Source organism: Suricata suricatta, chromosome 3, assembly GCF_006229205.1.
Source record: "Suricata suricatta isolate VVHF042 chromosome 3, meerkat_22Aug2017_6uvM2_HiC, whole genome shotgun sequence".
NCBI lineage: Eukaryota > Metazoa > Chordata > Mammalia > Carnivora > Herpestidae > Suricata > Suricata suricatta.
Genome location: NC_043702.1, coordinates 106,038,629 through 106,060,331, shown reverse-complemented (window position 1 = coordinate 106,060,331; position 21,703 = coordinate 106,038,629). Strand labels below are relative to the sequence as shown.

At 43.7% G+C, this 21,703-nt stretch overlaps 1 protein-coding gene across 7 annotated transcripts in view; it reads left to right on the top strand.

The window, feature by feature from the left end:
- The first annotated feature begins 19,693 nt into the window (after window positions 1-19,693).
- The window catches only part of SAP130 (Sin3A associated protein 130), a 76,069-nt gene continuing 74,059 nt past the window's right edge, over window positions 19,694-21,703 (top strand). For 3 of the 7 annotated variants that reach the window (XM_029934792.1, XM_029934788.1, XM_029934789.1), the window contains exons 1-2: window positions 20,507-20,685; window positions 21,486-21,603. In XM_029934792.1, the coding sequence (XP_029790652.1) occupies window positions 20,614-20,685; window positions 21,486-21,603 (190 nt within the window). In that variant the 5' untranslated portion in view covers window positions 20,507-20,613. Of the gene's footprint in view, window positions 19,840-20,503; window positions 20,686-21,485; window positions 21,604-21,703 lie in introns of those variants that run through there. The other 4 variants (XM_029934791.1, XM_029934787.1, XM_029934790.1 and 1 more) reach the window with 3 other exon arrangements.

Below are 21,703 nucleotides of genomic sequence, written 5' to 3'. Positions count from 1 at the left end.
TGTCTTTTTTCCCATTGCATACTCTTTCCTGCTTTGTCAAAGACTAATTGGCCATACACTTGTGGGTCCAATTCTGGGTTCTCTATCTATTCCATTGGTCTATGTGTCTGTTTTTGTGCCAATACTACACTGTCTTGATGATGACAGCTTTGTAGTAGAGGCTAAAGTCTGGGACTGTGATGCCTCCCGTTTTGGTTTTCTTCTTCAATATTTCTTTGGCTATTCGGAGTCTTTTGTGGTTCCATTCAAATTTTAGGATAGTTTGTTCTAGCTTTGAGAAGAATGCTGGTGCAATTTTAATTGGGATTGCATTGAGTGTGTAGATTGTTTTGGGTAATAATGACATTTTAACAATGTTTATTCTTCTGATCCATGAGCATGAAATGTTTTTCCATTTCTTTGTGTCTTTTTCAATTTCCTTCATAAGTTTTCTATAGTTTTCATCATACAGATATTTGATTAGGTTTATTCCTGGGTATTTTATCTACCAAACATTTAAAGATGAGTTGACACCTATTCTTTTGAAGCTGTTCCAAAAAATATAAATGGAAGGAAAATTTTCAAGCCGATTCTATGAGGCCAGCATTACCTTGATTCCAAAACCAGCAAAGCCCGCACTAAAAAGGAGAACTATAGACCAACTTCCCTGATGAACATGGATACAAAAACTCTCAACAAGATAATAGCCAACTGAGTCCAGCAATACATTAAAAGAATTATTCACCACAACAAAGTGGGATTTATACCTGGGATACATCTGCAAAGCAATCAATGTGATACATTACATCAATAAAAGAAAGAATAAGAACCACATGATCCTCTCAATAGATGCAGAGAAAGCATTTGACAAAATACAGCATCCTTTCCTAATAAAAGCCCTTAAGAAAGTAGGGATAAAAGGATCATACCTCAAGATCATATAAGCCATATATGAATCTAATATCATCCTCATCAGGGAAAACCTGAGAGCTTTATCCCTATGTCAGGAACAAGAAAGGGATGTCCATTCTCACCACTGTTATACAACATAATATTGAAGTCCTAGCCTCAGTAATCAGACAACAAAAAGAAGTAAAAGTCATCCAAATCAGCAAGGTTCAGTCAAATTTTCACTTTTTTTAAATTTTTTAAATGTTCATTTATTTTTGAGAGAAGAAGACAGAGACTGAGTGTAAGTAGGGGAGAGAGGAGAGGGAGAGAGAGAGAGAGACAGAGACAGAGACAGAGACAGAGACAGAGAGAGCGACAGAGAGAGCTGTCAGCACAGAGCCTGACGCAGGGCTCAAACTCACAGACCAAGAGATCATGACCTGAGCTGAAGTCGAACGCTTAACCAGCTGAGCCACCCAGGTGCCCCAAACTTTCACTCTTTAAAGCAACATGATACTCTACCTGGAAAACCCAGAAGATTCCACTAAAAAACTGCTAGAACTGATCCATGAATTCAGCAAAGTAACAAATATAAAGTCAATGCACATAAATCAGTTGCATTTCTATACACCAATAATGAAGCAGCAGAAAAAAAATCAAGGAATTGATCCCATTTACAATTGCACCAAATACCATGAAATACCTTAGAATAAACCTAACCAAAGATGTGAAAAATCGGTACACTGAAAGCTATAGAAAGTTTATCAAGGAAATTGAAAAAGCCACAAAAAAATGTAAAAATATTCCATGCTCATGGGTTGGAAGAACAAATATTGTTAAAATGTTGATACTACCCAAAGAAATCTACATATTCCATGCAGTCTCTATCAAAATAACACCAGCATTCTTCACAGAGCTAGAATAAACAATCCTAAAATTTGGATGAAACCTGAAAGGACCTCAAATAGCCAAAGCAATCCTGAAAAGGAAAACCAAAGTTGGAGGCAGCACAATTCTGGACTTCGAGATGTATTAGAAAGCTATAATCATCAAGACAGTATGGTCCTGGCACAAAAACAGACACATAGATCAATGGAACAGAATAGAAAACCCAGAAATGGACCCACAAACGTTTGGACAACCAATCTTTGACAAAGCAGGAAAGAGTATCAAATGGAATAAATACAGTCTTTTCAGCAAATGGTGCTGGGAACACTGGACAGCGACATGCAGATGAATGAACCTGGACCACTTTCTTACACAATATATAAAAATAAATTCAAAATGGATGAAATATCTAAACATAAGACAGGAAGCCTTAAAAATCCCAGAGGAGAAAGCAGGCAAAAGCCTCTTTGACCTCAGCTGCAGCAACTTCTTACTCATCATGTCTCCAGAGGCAAGGGAAACAGAAGCAAAAATGAACTATTGGGACCTCATCAGGATAAAAACCTTCTCCATGGCAAAGGAAACAATCACCAAAACTAAAAGGCAGCCAATGGAATGGGAGAAGATATTTGCAAATGACTTATCAAATAAAGGGTTAGTATCCAAAAATCTATAAAGAACTTATCAAACTCAACACCCAAAAAACAAGTAATCCTGTGAAGAAATGGGTAAAAGACATGAATAGACACTTTTCCAAAGAAGATATCCAGATGGCTAACAGACACATGAAAAAAATGCTCAATATCACTTATCATCAGGGAAATACAAATCAAAATCACAATAAGATACCACCTTACACCTGTTGGAATGGCTAAAATTAACAACTCAGGCAACAACAGATGTTGGTGAGGATGCAGAGAAAGAACCCTTTTTGTGCTCTTGGTGTGAATGCAAACCAGTGCAGCTACTCTGGAAAACAGTATGGAGGTTCCTCAAAAAATTAAAAATAGAAATACATGGGGGATGTGGCTCAGTTGGTTAAGCATCCAAATTTGGTTCAGGTCATGATCTCACAGCTCATGGATTAAAGCCCTGTGATGGGCTCTGTGCTGACAGCTTAGAGCCTGGATCCTGTGTCAGATTCTGTGTCTCCATTTCTCTCTGCCCCTCCTTGCTCTCAAAAATAAATAAATAAATATTATTTTAAATTTAAAAAATGACCCAGCAATTGTACTACTAGGTATTTATCCAAAGGATACAGGCAGGCTGTATCAAAAGACACATGCACCCCAATGTTTATAACAGCACTATCAATAATAGCAAAAGTATGGAAAGAGCCCAAATGTCCATGGACTGATGAATGGATAAGTAGATGTGGTATAGGAGCTCCTGGGTGGCTCATTTGGTTAAGTGTCCAACTTAGGCTCTGGTCATGACCTCACGGTTTGTGGGTTCGAGGCCCACATTGGGCTCTGTACTGATATATCAGAGCCTGGAGCTTGCTTCAGATTGTGTGTCTCCCTCTCTCTCTGCCCTTCCCCTGCTCACACTCTGTCTCTGTCTCCCAAAAATGAATGATTGCTTAAAAAAAAAAAAGATGTGGTATGCATAGGCAATGGATTATTACTCAGCCATCAAAAAGAATGAAATCTAGCCATTTGCAACAACGTGGTTGGAACTGGAGTGTATTATGCTAAGTGAAATTAGTCAGGGAAAGACAAGTATCATATGGCTTCACTCATAGGTGGCATTTAAGATGCAAAGCAGATGAACATAAGGGAAGGGGAGCAAAAATAATATAAAAACAGAGAGGGGAACAAAACATAAGAGAGCATTAAATACAGAGAACAAACTGAGGGTTGCTGGAAGGGTTGTGGGGAGGAGGATGACTAAATGGGCAAAGGGCATTAGGGAGGACACTTTTTGAGATGAGCACTGGTGTTATATGTAGGGGATGAATCACTAGGTTCTATGCCTGAAATCATAATTGCACTATATGCTTACTAACTTGGATGTAAACTTTTTTTTAAAACCTTGGAAGATTAGTAAAAAAAAAAAAATGGCATCAATATAAATATTTGTTTTGTAACCCAAATTTCTGTGTGAATATCTTTGCTGGATATCTTAAGATGTGTCATGATGGTTTGTAGAAATGGATTTGTATGATGATTAGCTAATTTTCCAAGTGAATTCCCCCTTTTCTTTGTGCTAATACAGTATTTCTAATGTAACAGACAAGACACAGTAGAGGGTGGTTAGAAGGAATTATTTATTGTATGTAAAAAAATCTTAAAAATAAATAAATAAGAGAATGAAAAAAATAAAAATAATTTAGGGGCACCTGGGTTGCTCAGTCGATTGAGCATCTCACTTTGGCTCAGGTCATGATCTCACAGTTGATGAGTTCAAGCCCTGCATCAGGCTCTGTGCTGACAGCTCTGAGCCTGGAGCGTGCCTCAAATTCTGTGTCTCCCTCCCTCTCTCCCCCTCCCTGCTCATTCCCTGTTTCTGTCTCTGTCTCTCACAAATAAATAAACATTAAAAATTTTTAATAAATCCAAAAAGGATTAATGACCTAAATTTAAGTTTTCCTAAAACTCATGAGAGAAAACACAGGCAATAATTCTCACACATCGATTCTAGCAACATTTTTTGTGGATCTGTCCTCTTAGGCAATGGAAACAAAAGCAAAAATTAACAACTGGGACTACATCAAACTAAAAAGATTTTGCCATCCTCAAATTGAAAGGCAACCTACAGAACCTACAGAATGTAAGACGATATTTGCAAATGATATACCTGATAAGGGGTTGATATGCAAAATGTATAAATAACTCATACAACTCATCACCAAAAAAAAAAAAAACCCCAATGTGATTAATAAATGGGCCAAGGACTGAACAGAGATTTTTCCAAAGAAATCATCCAGATGACCAACAGACACATGAAAAGATGCTCAATACCACCGATCATCAGGGAAACAAATGAGATTATCGCCACACAATGATATCAATGAGATATCACCTCACATCAGTCAGAATGGCTAAAATCAACAACACAAGAAACAAGTGTTAGGATGTGGAGAGAAGGCAACCCTCATGCACTGTTGGTGGAACTGTAATTTGCTTCAACCACTATGAAAAACAGATGGAGGTTCCTTAAAAAATTAAAAATAGGGGCACCTGGGTGGCTCAGTCAGTTAATCATCCAACTTTTGATTTTGTCTCAGGTCACGATCTCATAGTTTGTAGATTTGAGCCCTGCATTGGACTCTGTGCTGGTAGTGCAGAGCCTGCTTGGGTTTTTCTTTCTCTCTCTCTCTCTCTCTCTCTCTCTCTCTCTCTCTCTCTCTCTCTCCCTCCCTCCCTCCCCTGCTCACTCTCTCTCTTTCTCTCAAATTAAATAAATAAACTTTTAAAAAGTTAAAAATAGGGGCACCTGAATGGCTCAGTCAGTTGAGTGTCTGACTTTGGCTCAGATCTAATGGTTTGTGAGTTCAAGCTCCTCATTGGGCTCTGCGATGACAGCTCAGAGCTTGGATCCTCCTTCAAATTCTATGTCTCCCTCTCTCTCTCTCTGCCTCTCTCCAGTTCGTGCTCTGTCTCTCAAAAATAAATAAATGTTAAAATTTTTAAATAAAAAATTAAAAATAGAATATCATATGATCCAGTAATTCTACTACTGGGTATTTAATAGAAGAAAATGAAAACACCAACTCCAAAAGATACTTGTAACCCTTTGTTCATTGCAGCATTATTTATGAGTCAATATATGGGAGCAATGTATGTGCCCATCAACAGATGAATGGATAAAGAAGATATGGTGTATATACACAATGGAATATTACTCAGCCATAAAATGAATGAAATCTTGTCATTCATGACAACATGGATGGACCTAGAAGGTATTATGCTAAGTGAAACAAATAAGACTGTAAAAGACATATATCAGATGACTTCACTTATATGTGGAACCATAAAACAAAAACACCACCAACAATAACAAAACAGAAAGAGATTCATAAGTACAGAAAACAAAGTAATGGTTGCCAAATGGGAGGAGGCTGGGTGTAGAGGTGAAATAGGGTGCAAACTTTTAGTTATAAAATAAACAAATCTCAAAGATAAAGAGTATAGCATAGGGAATACAATCAATAATATTGTAATAACTTTGTAAGATAACAGATGGTAACTATATTGTGGTGAGCATTTTGTAATATATATAATTATAGCATCACTATATTGTATACTTGAAACTAATATAGTATATTAGTCAACTATACTATAGTTAAAAACTAGGACATAAAGGAAGCCCATATTCTATATTCACACATGATAGATGAGTACTTTTTAAATGTCTTCTTCTTTTGGGGTGCCCGAGTGGTTCAGTTGGTTGAGCGTGTGACCTCGGCTCAGGTCATGATCTCATGGTTTGTGAGTTCGAGCCTGACATCAGGCTCTGTGCTGACAGCTCAGAGTCTGGTGGAGCCTGATTCAGATTCTGTGTCTCCCCCTGTCTCTGTCCCTCCCATGATCATATTCTGTCTCTCAATGATAAATAATCATTTAAAATATTTAAATAAATAAATATCTTCTTTTGATACATTATATGCCATTAAATATGACACTGAGGCATTTTTATTATTTATATAACAACTAAGAAATTGGAAAAATAGTTTTATTTCATTTTTCTTTCTTTGAAGATACTTAAAGGCTTCTTTATAAGTTCAGCATGAGTTAATTCTTATATATAGTTTCAGGTAAGAGTGAACGTTCTTTTTCTTTCCATTCAAATATGGAACTGCTTTCATAACAGTTATTGACAATATAGTTATATTCCCATTGAATTGTCTTTGCACAATTTGGAAATTTGTATATTTTGGATATATTGTATATTGGAAATATTTGGAAATATTGGATATTTTGGAAATTTGGATATATTTCTACATTTTCTATTCTGTTCCATTGAATGACATAGCTTACTGCAATAATTCATTGTCCTGACCACTGTAGTTTTACAGTAAGTCTTGAAAGACTTGAAATCAGGTACTATAGGTCTTCTGATTTCATTCTTTGTTTTTAAGATTGTTTTAGGTTTTGGGGAGCCTGGGTGGCTCAGTCAGTTAATCATCTAGCTTTGGCTCAGGTCATGATCTTATGGTTTGAAGGTTTGAGCCCTGCCTCAGGCTCTCTGCTGTCAGCATGAAGCCTGCTTTGGATCCTCTGTCCCCCTCTCAGTGTCCCTCCCCAGCTTGCAGATGTGCATGCTCTTTCTCCCTCTCTCCCTCTTTCAAAAATAAACATTAAAAAAAAAAGATTGTTTTAGGTCTTTTGCATCTTCTTATTCTAAAACGTATCTCCATTACATGTGTATACAAATGTATACATCTCCTGGTACACTTTAGAACCAGCTTGTCAATTTCTGCAAGAAGAACTTGCTGGGATTTTGATTGGGATTGTGTTGAATCCATAGATTGATGTGGACAAAATTGTCACTGTAACATTTAGTCCAATAATCCAAACTCATGGTGTGTATCTCCATTTATTTCAGGTTTTCAGTTTCTATCAGCAATCTTCGAAGGTTTTTAATATACGGTGTTTTATAAGTACATATTTTGTTAAGTTTATTCCTATTTTATTTTTGTTGCTATTGTAAATGGTATTATTTCTAAATTTTATTTTCTTAAAGTTCATTGCTATTATATAGACAAATAATTGATCTTTTTATATTGACCGTGTATTCTGTGACCTTCCTATATTCACGAACATAGTTGCTGGTGTTCACTGGCTCCCTAGCTTTCCAGGATATAGGCCATTTGACTTTCCCTCATTGTCCAAAGGTACCTGAAGAAGGCAGATCCCTAGTTCCATTTGTGCTGACCACTTGCACAGAAGACTTGTTTGCCAGGTCCCTGCTCATCTTTTTGGGGAGGGGTGGTGGAGTAAGGGCATAGTAGATGGGAGGGGGCTAGGACATTGTCGGAGCTGAGGAAAAAAGACGAACTAAAAGAACATCAGAAATGACAGGGGAGGGGCGCCTGGGTGGCTCAGTTGGTTAAGCCTCCGACTTCGGCTCAGGTCAGATCTCACTTTCGTGGGTTCGAGCCCCGTGTCAGGCTCTGTGCTGACAGCTAGCTCAGAGCCTGGAGCCTGCTTCCGGTTCTGTGTCTCCTTCTCTCTCTCTGCCCCTCCCCCTCTCATGCTCTGTCTCTCTCTGTATCAAAAATAAATTAAAAAAACATTAAAAAAAAAAAGAAAGAAATGACAGGGGAACAGTGAAGAAATGAGAGACTAAGTCAAGAAGGGTAAACAGAACAGCTGGCCAATGCCCGAATTAGCTGAATTACATCCACAAAAATGCTCTTATTGACATTACTGAAAATATCATGACAAAATTCCAGACTTCCAGACAAAGCTATAGTAATCAAAACAATATGGTATTGGCACAAAAAGTAGACACATAGGTCAGTAGAACAGAATAATGGAAAGCTCAGAAATAAACCTACAATTATGTGGCCAATTACTCTTTAACACAGCAAAAAAAATTATGCAGTGGGAAAAAGGCAGTCCCTTCAAAAACAGCGTTGGGAAAACTGGACAGCAGCATGCAGAAGAATGAAACTGGACCATTTTCTTACACCATACACAAGAGTAAACTCAAAATGGATTAAGGGCCTAAATGTAAGATTGGAAACTATAAAAATTTTAGAGAAGAACATGGGCAGTAACATCTTTGACATAGGCCATAGCAACTTCTTTCTAGATATGTCTCCTGAGGGAAGGGAAACCAAAGCAAAATAACCTATTGGGACTACATCAAAATCAAAAGTTTCTGCACAGCAAATAGTATCTGAAATATATAAGAAACTTATACAACTCAACACCCATAAAACAAATAATCCAATTAAAAAGTGGGTAGAAGATATGAAGAGACACTTCTCCAAAGAAAACATCCAGATGGCCAATAGACACATGAAAAAATGCTCAACATCACTCACCATTAGGGAAATGCAAATGAAAACTACAATGGGATTTCACCTCACACCTGTTAGAATGGTTAAACTCAACAACTCAAGCGACAACAAGTGTTGGCAAGGATGTGAGAAATAGAAACCCTCATGCACTGTTGACAGGAATGCAAACTGGTATAGCCACTTTGGAAGATATTATGGAGGTTTCTCCAAAAATTAAAAAAAGAACTACCCAGTGATCCAGTAATCATACTACTGGGTATGCACTCAAAGAATACAAAAACACTAATTCAAAGGGATACCTGTACCCCTATATTTTTGCGGCATTATTTACAATAGCCAAATTATGAGAGCAACCTAAGTGTTCATCGTAGATGAATGGATAAAGAAGATGTAGTAATATAGTATAAAATGTAATATAATTCAGCCATACAAAAGAATGAAATCTTGCCATTTGCAACAACATGAATGGATCTACAGAGTATAATGCGAAGCAAAATAAGCCAGTCAAGAGAAAGACAAGTACCATATGATCTCACTTATATGTGGAATTTAGGAAACAAAACAAACGAACAAAGGAAATAAAAAGAGACAAACCAACACAGACTCTTACCTATAGAGAACAAACTGATGGTTATCAGAGGGGAGTCAGGTAGGGGGATGGGTGAAATGGGTGAAGGAGATTAAGAGTACACTTACCTTGATAAGCTCTGAGTAATATATGAAACACTTGAATCACTAAACTGCATATCTGAAACAAATATAACACTATATATTATCCACAGTGGAATTAAAATTTTCAAAAACTTTATGATTAAAGAACACTAATAGGGAAGTATACTGGAAAAAGTATTCCTGAATAGGGAAGTATACTCCAATACTGAAAAGTGGGACTGCCTGCTCTATAGCCATTTGAGAACTCTTCCCAAGAATGCTGGATCCCAGAGAGGCCTCTGAAGGTGACCCTGATGGTGAGGAGTTCCTATTCCCAAAGCAGACAGTTTTTCTCAAGGCCAGCTTCCTGAAAAGAGAGGCTCAAGAACAGGGGTCTTTGAGCTAGATGGCTCAGTCTAGTGTGAGAGAGAAAGTCAGGTGATTTTGAAATATGTGGATCAGGAAGGAAAAAAAGGGCCCAGACAGTTCTGGCAAGTCACCTGTGCTTTTCCCTATTCCAGATCCAAGAAAGCCTGCAGTGGCCCCAGTCATTTGTGGGTTGCCTTCTTCCTGAAGCAGCTGGACCCCAACTGGTAGCTTAGCTGATCAAAGGTATTGTCAGTAGATGTAGTTAGGCAGTGGGGAACGCCAGGGGATTTGCAAAACAAAGCTTTGTAGAAGGGGCAGGAGACAGCCTCTGCACCTGGAGAGAGTGCCCACTGGATTTTATATGGCCCATGGCTTCTTTGTGGCAGGGTAAAGGGTGGTAGGGAATGTGCCCAGGAATGGGAATATATCCCAACTGTTCAGAGGGCCTGAGGCCACCAACAGTCAAAAGGGGCCAGACTGAGTATCTCAAAAAAGGCCCATGGAGTCCACAAGAGCCTCAGGGCCAGGGGGTAGATATGAGATCTGGCTCTGATGCCTGTCAAGCTGGCTGTGCCCTGATACTACCTGACTCCCCACTGATGTTGTACTGGCCCTCAGCATGGGAGCCCAGCCTCTACCTTCCTCGGTGGAGATGCCCCAGCTCCAATGTTTCTGCTCCTCTTTGGCTTTTCCAGTTGGCTCCATGGCTCCTTGGGAGCAGCTCTGCTTTTACCCTCATTCTTGATCTACCCTGATTCCTCCACGGAGCTGACCTGTTTGAGCTAGTGACCTGTCAGCCTGTATGGCAGGTCTGCCAGCGTGGCTTCAGAGAACATGAACGCCTGGTGTGACCTGTGAGCATAAAGATAGGAAGTGTCTGGTCCAATGTCAGACAGCTGACTAAAAGCAGAGTCGGGGTAGGAAGCAGATCCCCCACCCCCAGGAATTAATCAGATATGTAGCATGGTACACAGAATAATGGCCTCCCAAAGATGCCCACCCTCTAATCCCTAGGAACTTACGTGGCAAAAAGGGTTTTGCAGATCTAATTAAGGGTATAAATCCAGAGATGGGGAGATTATCCTACATTATCCTGGTGGGTCCAGTTTAATTACACAAGTCTTTAAAAGCAAAGAGCTTCTCCTGGCTTGCTCAGAGAAATGAGATGGAAGAAGAGATCCAAACCATGAGAGGGACCCAACTTGTATTGCTGGCTTTAAAGATGAAGAAGGATCCCAGATCCAAGAAATGTGGGCCCTCAGCTGACAACAGCAGGAAAAGAAGACCTTGGTCCTACAAACACAGGGAACTGAATTCTGCCAACAATGCACATGAGCAAGGAAAGCCTCCAGATGAGGAAGCAGTCTGCCCGTCACCAGGTGAGATTTACATTGGATAAATGAGCTGAGAAAGAGACAATAAATGTGGGTTCCTTCAGTTCATGGTAATATAACTGCCACAGAAAATGAATTCAGAAACATACTGAAAAGCACACAGAGCCCAAAGAGCAGACTCCAGAAAGGGGGTCGGGGGGAACCCAGACATCTCTGGCATCCTGTGTACCAGAACCTTGAAGGGTGCCAAGAGGTGACTGGGCTCCATTCTCATTCAATCTCTGCATGTCTCCACATGAGTTTCCAGTTCGTGAGAGAGAATTCCCTCTTCCAGCAGGGCCCACACGAATCCTGGTGGTCAGGGGACAGGACCATATGATTGTCACCACTACACATGGGTTATGGAGATGAGTCTTTCCCAAGAGGAGGGACTATGGATCAGCCAAAATACCAGTTGCTCACTGCAGTGTTCAGTCACATTCTTCCATAAAAAGTGTTTGAACAAAGGTTCTTCACTGGGATTTCTATGGCCACACAGGCCTGGGAGTAAAGATATTGTCATAATAATGGTCACCATTTATTGGTTCTGTGACTCTGCCTCTACCCTTCTGCAGGGAAATTTTATTGTATTTATGTAATGTTCTCTGAGGGTGGTGATGGAAGTGTTTCATTGGGCTCTGTGTCACTAGCCTCTGTGGAGTGCCTGTCACTCAGTCTGTTGGTGGAATGAGTGGCCCATTCTTCCTTTCTGTTCCGTGTGACATGTGTCATTGTCTTCTCCTCTGTCTGCCAGGGTGATCTCTCTCGTCCTTCTCAACACCACAGACTGTCACCCAGCCTCCAGTGTGGGCACACTCACAGCTCTGCTCCTGGCAGCCACTGCAAGATCTCAGGGTTAGGGGGCCATGACACTGGCATTTGTTACTATGGAAACTGCTCACAGCTGTGTTAGTGGTTCTTTGACATCTCAACCTCCCACTGAGGCTGAAATGAAAAAAAGAAAACATTCTTTCTGCCTTTTGTGTTTCTCTCTGCCATTTGCATGAGTTCTGTGAAATACCACCAGTTGCCTACTGAATGACCAATCTTTCCTTCTTTCCTAAAAATAGTGTCATCAATTTTTAGCTAGACACATTGCCGTCAAGGAAATCACCTGCAGTCTCCAGACCCCTTTGCAACACAGTGTCTGTGTTCCAGCCACTGAGATATTAGTGGAATAAGTCCTGTGTGGCTTTCAATAAAGATGGGGCTTTTTTTGCTCCTTACTCCTGGCTAAAATACAGATGTAATGGTGTGGTATAATAAATAATTTGTTTCCTCTTTGTGCTGGGTTCCTGGCATCAAGCTTCAAAAAAGCTTGGGATTTTCTGGATGAGGAGGATGATTTTGTTATGTTAATGAGATGATTATGGGTGGGCCTTCAGATAGCTTAAGGATGGGGGCAGAGGACTGGGGACTTTCAGCCCTGGTGTTGGAAAGGGGGCTGAAGAATGTGTTCTGTCATGTGACTAATGATTTAATTGCTCATGTTTGCATAGTGAAAAAACAAAATAGACTCTAGACGTTGAAGTTCAGAGGAGCTTCCTGGATGATGAACACATCGGTGTGCTGGGAGGGTGACACACCCCAATTCTACTAGGAGAGGGCATGCAAGATCTGCCCTACCTCTCAGATCTCACCCTATGCGTGTCCTTTATAATAAAACCATAACTGTAACTATAGTGCTTTCCTGAGTTTTGTGAGTCATTCTGGTGAATTATTAAACAAATCTGTGGGAACCCCCCAAATTTGTAGCTAGTCAGTAGTACAGGTGGCCCGGGGACCCCAAGTCTTGTTGCTGGCATCTGAAGTGAGGACAGCCTGGGAGGACTCTGCCCCCAACCTGGGGAGGACTACAGTAACAGGTAGTGTCATGACCAAATTGCAGTCCACTTAGCCCTAGATCAGTTGGGGTGGGAACACAGTAATAGATGGCTAGAGCTGGTGCTGCCAACTTGGATCATGAAATATGGCAGAGCAGGAGACAGCAGTTGAGCTTTGTAGATGGCACGGACACCGTATCAACTCTCAACTGCCTACCCTTAGGCTCCACACTTCACCTTTGACAGGGTTTGGCTGCTATAGTGAGACTCACTCAAGCTAAAGCAAATTTATCAACAGGTTATGCATGACTGTAAAAAAGATGGGCTCGCTCTGGCTCATGAAACTATAGATGTAGATGCTATAGATGAAGACACACAAGGCTCTTCTGGGTCATTTCTGTAAGGGTAAATGTACAGACTGCAACACCTTCGGGTGTAGAAAAGGTGCCGATTGTCACCATCAAAATCTAAGGCGGCAAGACTTTTATGTGTGCCCCGGGACTGGTAATGCTGAAACCTGTGGGGGCATGGGAGAGTACTTCTGCACTGCTTGGGGTTGTGAGACTATCGCCCCATGGGTCACGCAAGAAGACAGGGACTTAATCACCCTTGTTCGAACCAATAACCAAACTAACCCAACCAAAAGAAATCCAGGATGTTCCTCTGAACTTCAACGTCTAGAGTCTATATTGTTTTTTCACTATGCAAACATGAGCAATTATCCAACTCACCTCCAAGGGTAAAACAGAAAACTGGATGGTGAGAAAGGTATGTGACATCCGTCTCGGCTCCCTGGTCATGACATAGGCTTTCTATTCTCCATCCAGAAACTAGCATTCCCTTCCCCAGTGGCAGGTGGACCTGCAGCTCCACTGGCTACAAGTCGTAAACCTAAATCCACTCCAAAGGCTCTTACCCCTATTCAAGCCGCTTCAACCCTTAATGTTACTAAAATTCCCCAAATATCCCACTGATCAAGCCGCCACCCCCTAGGCCAAACCCAGTGATTTACACTATCTTAAACCTTACTTATGGCCTCTTAAACTCCACAAACCTCACCAAAAAAGATTGCTGGCTCTGCCTAGACCCCCAGCCCCCTTTCTATGCCGGGTGGGCAATACCAGGACAGGTATCCAAAGGCACAGGGGCCCAATTGCTCATGGGGACAAACTCCTGCTCTTACGATACAGGAAATAACTGGTTCAGGCCTCTGTGTCTTGGGAAACAAGGGAACTCTGGCAACCTTCCCCCACCTCAGTCACTTATGTAATCAGACTATAACTGTTACAGGCCCCTCCTACCTCAAATCCCCAAAAGGGGCATGGTTCGCATGTACTGCAGGACTCACTCCCTGCATACACCCTCAGGTATTAGACAACACTACTTTATGCGTCCTAGTTGTTCTCTTTCCACAGGTGCATTACCTTCCTGGATCTACATCCTTGCTCTTTGAAGTCCAGTCAGAACAGATGCATCTCAGAGCCAAGCGCGACTTTGGGGTATCAGCCGCCCTCTTGACCCTTCTAATCAGGGACAGGAGTGGTGGCAGGGATAGGGACAGGCACAGCTGTCTAATACAGAGCAATCAGCAATTTAATGCATTAACTGAGGCCATCGACGCCTATCTGGCCGAATTAGAAAGCTCTATTCGTCATTTACAACACTCCTTAGACTCTCTAGCTGAAATGGTGCTACAAAACAGGCCAGGGTTAGACTTATTACTGTTACACCAAGGAGGGCTATGCCAGGCTTTAGGGGAACAATGCTGCTTCTATGCCAACAGCTCAGGAATTGTACAAGATAGCTTAGCCGTGGTTCACAACCACCTAAAAGAAAGGGAAAAAGCAAGGAGCGAGCACCAAAATTGGTATGAAGGCCTCTCCAGTTGGTCCCCATGGTTAACCACCCTCTTGTCTTTGGCCGGACCCATAATCATATTATTCCTCATAGCCCTACTGGGGTCATTCCTGTTCCGTTGTTTTCTAATTTTTTACAGGAGCAAGTGACAAGACCCACCATCTGGACCGCCACCCACCTGCTGCTGGCTCACCAATACTCTCCCATTCCGACCATAGACCCCGATCATAACATCGCCCCGATCTCAGCAGGAAGTAGCCAGAGACCTGATGCCGCCCCATAACACCAAAAAGATCAGAATGTAAGAGTCACCTTGGGAGTCACCTTGGGATGGTGACCGAGTGGCCATTTCTCTGGGGGCTGGAGGAGAACACATGCACAGACGACTCCCGCTCCTCACCTGCAGACCTGGGATGTCCTGCCCCATTTGGAAACAGCCAATCATGAAGCTCCAGTTTTCCCCCACCTCGATGAGACAGGCAACCTATCCTGTCCCACCGTGACCCTAAAATGCCTTTACTTGGTAATCAGCCCCCCAAGACCAAACCTGAAACCCCCTCAGCCTTAAAACCCCACCTTTCTCAAAATCAGGCATGACTTCCCTGACTCAGCCTGGTACTCGAGTCACGGAACCTCGCCCAGGGACTGCAGACGCCAAATAAAGGCCTTCTTGGCTCCATAACCTGGCTTCCCTCTTTCCTTTTGTCTCTGCCTCCATCTATTAAATCTTACAATTTCCAGAGACTGAGTCAGCTGGTTGGTCTGGCTTTCTTTTCTTTTTTCTCTTAATGTTTATTTATTTATTTTGGAGAAAGAAAGAAAGCAGTGGGGGGTGGGGGGACAAAGAGAGAAGGAAACAGAGATCCCAAGGAGGCTCTATGCTGTCAGCACAGAGCCCAGTGCCAGAGCTCGAGCTCAAAGATCCATCAGATCACTGCCTGAGGTGAAATCAAGAGTTGGACACTTAACCAACTGAGCCATCCAAGTTCTCTGGTTGCTCTGGCTTTCTAAAAGGTGTTCGTCCATCTCTCATCCAACTGCCTGATGAATTGGCCCTTATCTGTTTCTGCTTCTATGGGTTTCTCCAGACTGCCAATTGTCCTTGGGGACTCCATGCTGCTCTTTTCTGTCTATAGCTTCCGCCTATTTCTGGCTCAGTTTTCTTATGGTTTTCAGGAAGCTCAGGCTTTTCAGATTCTGCTCCTTCTCTTCTATAGATTTCAAATTCTACTTTCAAATTCTGGAGAATTGGGAAGATTGGTCAATTTCAATTCCTTTGGCCCGAACATTCCTTCAGGACAGACTATAGAATAGATTCCCTAGGATCAGATGCCATCCTACTCTGGGTATATTAGTTAGTTATTGCTGAATAACAAATCACAACAAACTTAGCAACTTAAAATAACGCATGTATTATCTCAGTTTCTATGGGTCAGGAGTCCAGGTGTGTCTTAGTTTTGTCCTCTGCTTATAGTTTCACAAGGCTACAATTAAAAGTATCAACTGGACTAGGTTCTCATCTGGAAGCCTGACTAAGAATGAGCTTCAAAGCTCACCCCAGTTGTTGGCAGAATTAATTCTCTTGGTGTGTAGGATTGAGGGTCTAAGATCTTGCAAGTGCTTTCTGGGGGCCACCCTCAAATCCTAGAGATTGCTCACAATTCCTACAAGCTACCTACAGTTCCCTTGCCATGTCATTTGGCTGCTTCATCAGCCCAACTAGGAGCCTCTAGAGCAGGTCTGGCAGCAAGACAGTCTCATAAAACATAACACATCGATTTCATCACCTTTGTCATATTCTACTGGTTAGAACAAATAACAGCTCCTCCTCATACTCAAGGGAAAGGAATTATACAAAAGAATAAACACCAGGAGGAGGATCATGAGGGGGTCATTCCAGTGTCTGTCCACCACACCTCATATACATGCATTTGGGGTAGGGACAGTGGTATAGAATGTGGTGCCAGGTGGAGAAAGATGCTGAATCTGGACTGAGCAATAAACAGAAGTAATAAACAGTTCAAAAGCATCACATCCTTTATATCTATAGCTCATTTAATCTATACGAAAAGATTGAGACAAGTAACAGTATTCTCACTTTACAGATGAGTGAACCAGAAGGGACTAGGTTTCTCTGGCTGAAGAGCAGGGCCAACAGGAGTTTCTGGACTTAAAGGAACCACAAAGAGTATCATTGGACCAGCAGGGCTCTTATAGACTGCGAACCATTGAGGTCCAATGCTAAAGGCACTGTTTGCTTAACAAACACTTACAGGCCACCTGCTGACACTTGACTGACCACCACAGGACACTTGCATTGAGAACCTGGGCCATTTGTTAACAGAAGGGAGTAGTTAATTGCCTTTCTTTAGATAACCACCCAGCAGATGTGTACCTGTTGATGTCTTTGCTCAATCCCTCAAAACAATCTTGTGTGAGCAACATCATTTTCAAGAATCCAAGAAGAGTAATGAGCCCCTGAAACTGACAGGGGGCTTGAATATCTGAAATATATGGAAGATTCAGCCCAGCCAGGGAACAAGGAAGTTGTCTTCAGCACACCAAGCCTCATAGATGGGGATTCTAAAACCTAACAACAAAACCATGGATTTTCCTTCAAGTGTACAAGATATGAAGGATTGGAGATATGCATGAATAAAGCAGCAAAGACTACCCTAGCAACTAAAGAAAACTGAAATTTCATTCGTGTACTGTGATGTATTTGTGACTAGACTCAGCAAACATTTATTGAATTTTTCCTGTTTAATGGAGATATAAAGATGAGTAGCTTCTTTGCCTACTCCAGGAAGAATACAGCATAGACAGTTAGTGCTATACTAGAGGTACTAAAGAAGTTCCAAGAAATGTTCTGTGGGGAAGAGGGGAGGAAAAGGAATTCAGGGAAGGCTTAGAGTAGAAGATAAATCATTTTCTTTCCAGTTGGGTAGTGTAGAATCAGCAGGACTCTACCAGATGGTCATTGAAGGTTGAGGCCTTATAGAAGGCATGTCAGCCTTGAGTAAAACTCTGGAAGTCAAATTTTATGGAGATTTGGTGGAAACTACTATTGAAAGAGTATCCTATGTTTGGGTAGGAGGGACTAAATTATTAAGACCATGAATACTGGATTTAGAGATTCATTCTTAAGTTACTGGAACATCATGGAGGGGAAGAATAAACTCAGATTAATGTTTTAGAAAAATAACTGTGGAGGACAGATGGGGGGCAAGATGAGATTCATGAGGGGGCACTCAGTTACAGCACTACACTAATCCAGACAAGAAATAGTGAAAACTTGAGCCAAGGCTATGGAAGCCAATGGAAAGGGAGTACAGAGGTACATATGGTGATGTTAGCAGATGGAAAAGTGGAAAATAACATATATAAAACCAAAGGCTGAGAGGATGGTGATGCCGTTCATCAAACCCAGAAATCAGTAGTACATACATGAGACAAATCAATAAAGGTATTCAACCTATTATCTTTCAGGGAGTTGTAAGACATATTTGTGGACCTGTATGTATACGACTGCCAGAGAAGTCATGGTGTAAGATAACATTTTGAGTCATTTTCAAGAATGATTTTTGAAACTGCGAGAGTCCATTAAACCAGTTAGGAAGATAGTATAGAATCAGAAGATGGTTGGAGAAGGCTGTATCTGTGAGAAAGAAGAGGTAAAACGGAGTCTGATAAGAAGAGGAGTAGAACCAGGAGAAAGCGTGGTTATAAAGGCCACGGGAAGAACATTTTAAGGAGGAATTACTGTCAGTAAGCTAGATAGATTGACCTGGGTGAAGTAGGTCACTGGCAACTTTGGGTAAGCAGGTTGAGAAGAGTGGCAGGAGTGGAATCCAACAAGGGGTAGAGATTGCTAAGGAAAGAGGAGACTAAAGTATATCACATCTGTTACTTTTAGAAGAAATTTGAGAAGGGAAGAAAGTGAGAAAGTGGCTTGAGGAAGGAGAGGGGTACTTAGGGCTCATCTTCGTTGCCTTGAGCTACTAGTTATCTTACAGAGCTGTGCCCGATAGAGATATTTAAGCCCCAACTTATGTCTAATTAGTCACAAAACTCCAAGCCTAAATTACCATCTGGGAAAGAAGGGGAACATAATACAGATACAAATTTTGCTTTACCAGTTTTGGCTAAGACTTCTACAGGTGTACAAACTCCAATCCTCCACCGCAAACAAAACAACAAAGCAACACCATCCCCCTTGGCTTCTTGGTAATCTGGAAACACTGAGCGAGTAAACAGTGGCAGAGCCTTGCGTCAGGATCCCCTCTCCAGCCGGCCTGATTTAACCTGAGGGTGCACGACTCTGAGGCAGCCGAGCCCGGGGCGCAGTACTCGAGGCGGCGCGCTCGGCTCAAACCCCAGAGTGGCTCCAGTTCAGCGCACCCGACTCTCCCACGATGCTTCGGCTTTGCTAGCGGTGGTTGGCCATCGGTGGTGACATAAAGTCCCACACGCGGCGCGGGGAAGTGAGCACAGTCAGGAAAACCCTCGGCCCTGCCTGTGGCCTCTTCGGCCCGCTGCAGTCCGCCTCCATTACCCTTTTCCCGTGCCGCACCTCCACCGGGAAAATGAAACCTAGTGCCACCAGCTGAGCAAAGGGATGGGATTCACTACCTTTCACTAGGCAAACAGAAAAGACAGAACCCACTCTAGGCAGCAAAGGGGTGTGTTACACCGGCCGGGTCGCCAGGAGGTCCCGCCCAGGCCCGCCCTCCTAGCGCCGGAGACTACATTTCCCACAGGACCCCGCGGCTCCGAGGGGCAGGCTCGTCCGCTCTCCGGCTCATACTGGGCGGTGACTGGCTTCCCCAAAGGGAGGCGGGGTCTACCCCAGCCAATAGATGAGAGGCTCGTTACGGCGGCGGAAGCAGCGGCGCTGGGCTGAGGGGTGGGGGGCAGAGTGCTAGCGCCCCGGCGGTGGCGGCGGGTCCGGAGCTTGAGGACGTCGGCCCCACAAGCAGAGAGCGCACGGGAGCGAGCTCGAGGCGGCGCGGCGGCCCCTCGGCGCAGCACCCAGGTAATGGCGGGACGGGCGTCCGGGAGGGGAGGGGAGGAAAGGGGAGGAGACGAGGGGGCGGGGCGGCCGAGCCGGGCTGCAGCGCCCGTCCCGCTGAGCGTCCCTGGGGAAGGACAGCGGTGCCTCGTCTCCTGCGGCTCAGATCTAGGCTCTCCCACGAGCTGGGCACCGCGTTTGGGTCGGTGGCAGGGACCCGGTGTCCTGCGGCAAGGAATAGAGAGGCTCCAGGAGGGATGGGCTGTTTCGGGCTTGGGGGCGTGGCGGGAGTGGGCCCTGGCGGGGAAGTAGAGAGGCTGAGGGAACGCCGGCGGGCGGGCGGCCCAGGGAGTTTGGCTCCTGGAGCAGTTTAAAGTGACTCTCCACATCCGGGCCCTGCGCCCGCCGCTTTCAGACCCCGACCGAGGCGGGGCCTCCCACCTCCCCGCCCCCCTCGCCGGGGGCGCTTGTCTTCCTCTGCCATTGGCTCATCCTCGAGGGGTTTGGGCTGCCCAGGCGAGACTAGCGTCTGATTGGCTGGGAGTCGGCGGGAGGGTGGGGCGGGATCAGAGCGCGCCGGCCTTCGCGGATTGGTCCCGGCCCTCGAGTGACGCGCCCGGCGTGGGGCCAATGGGCGGGCGGGGGAGGTAACGGCAGGTTCGGGGGCAGAGGACTGGAGCCGACCCGCGGTCTGGTGGCTGGGGTGAGCGGGGCTGGCTGGGCTGGACAGCGGCGGGCCCGAGGTGGGCTCCGGTAGAAGCCGTCTCCACGACTCCGGAGCCCAGGGCTGCCACCGAGATGGGCCCTCCGCGACACCCGCAGCCCAGCGAGATGGAAGCGGGAGGTGCAGGCGGCGGGCGGCGGCTGCAGGTAAAGAGGCACACGGTTTGTCCTGGAGCTCTCTAGAATGCCGTCCTCCCTCTCCCCGAGAGTCTCAGACACTACGAAGTGTCTCTGGAAACCTGTGTTCTCCGACCTCAGCGGGGGGCTTTGGGTGGGGGTGGGGATGCGTGCGAATCGAAATATCGGTGGAGCTTGGCTCCTGAGGGAAAAGTGGGGGGTCGATTTTAGAGAAAGTGGTGAAGATCTCTGCTCCCTCTGGCTTAGTGGGAGGGTCTGTGAGAAAAAAGGGGGAGGAAATCGGCAAACGGAGGCCTGTGCAGAAAATCATTTGAGAGTTCCTTTGGGAGTGGATCTTGATGTAAGGTTTCTGATTTCTAGAACAAGGCATCTCCCCTCAGATTCCTCCTATAACGTACTGATGACAGTTGTGGTCACCTTGGTATGAACTTCAGTCTTTCAAGGGGACATGCCATTTTCCATGAAACTTTATACAGTTATATATATATTGTGTTAATACCTCTCACGTGGCTGTTGTACAGTATTCAGTGTCAATTTCTTAGAGTAGTAAGCTGTAAGCGTTTATGGAGTGTCATAGTATCCCCCAACATCACACGAATGATTTTATTATTGAACCTATGTCCATTAAAACCTCAACAGAATTTAGACTTCTTCTGCACTGTATATTGATCACAAATAATTGTTTTAGGTGAATGATGCTGTATTTGCTTTTCTAGGGGAAACGCGTAGGTACTGGAGATGCTTAAATTTCTCATTATTGATTCTAATGTGAGAATTTAATAATAACCACCTGACTGTATGCACTGCAGGTGGAAATGAGTTCTCAACAGTTTCCTCGTTTGGGAACCCCATCTACTGGACTAAGCCAAGCTCCTTCCCAGATTGCAAACAGTGGTTCTGCAGGATTGATAAACCCAGCCGCCACAGGTGAGATATGTGATGTTCTCCTATATTGCTGCTTGCTCTAAGAACATTGCCAGTTCGGGGGGGGGGGGGCTCCTGGGGGGCTCAGGCGATTAAGCATCCC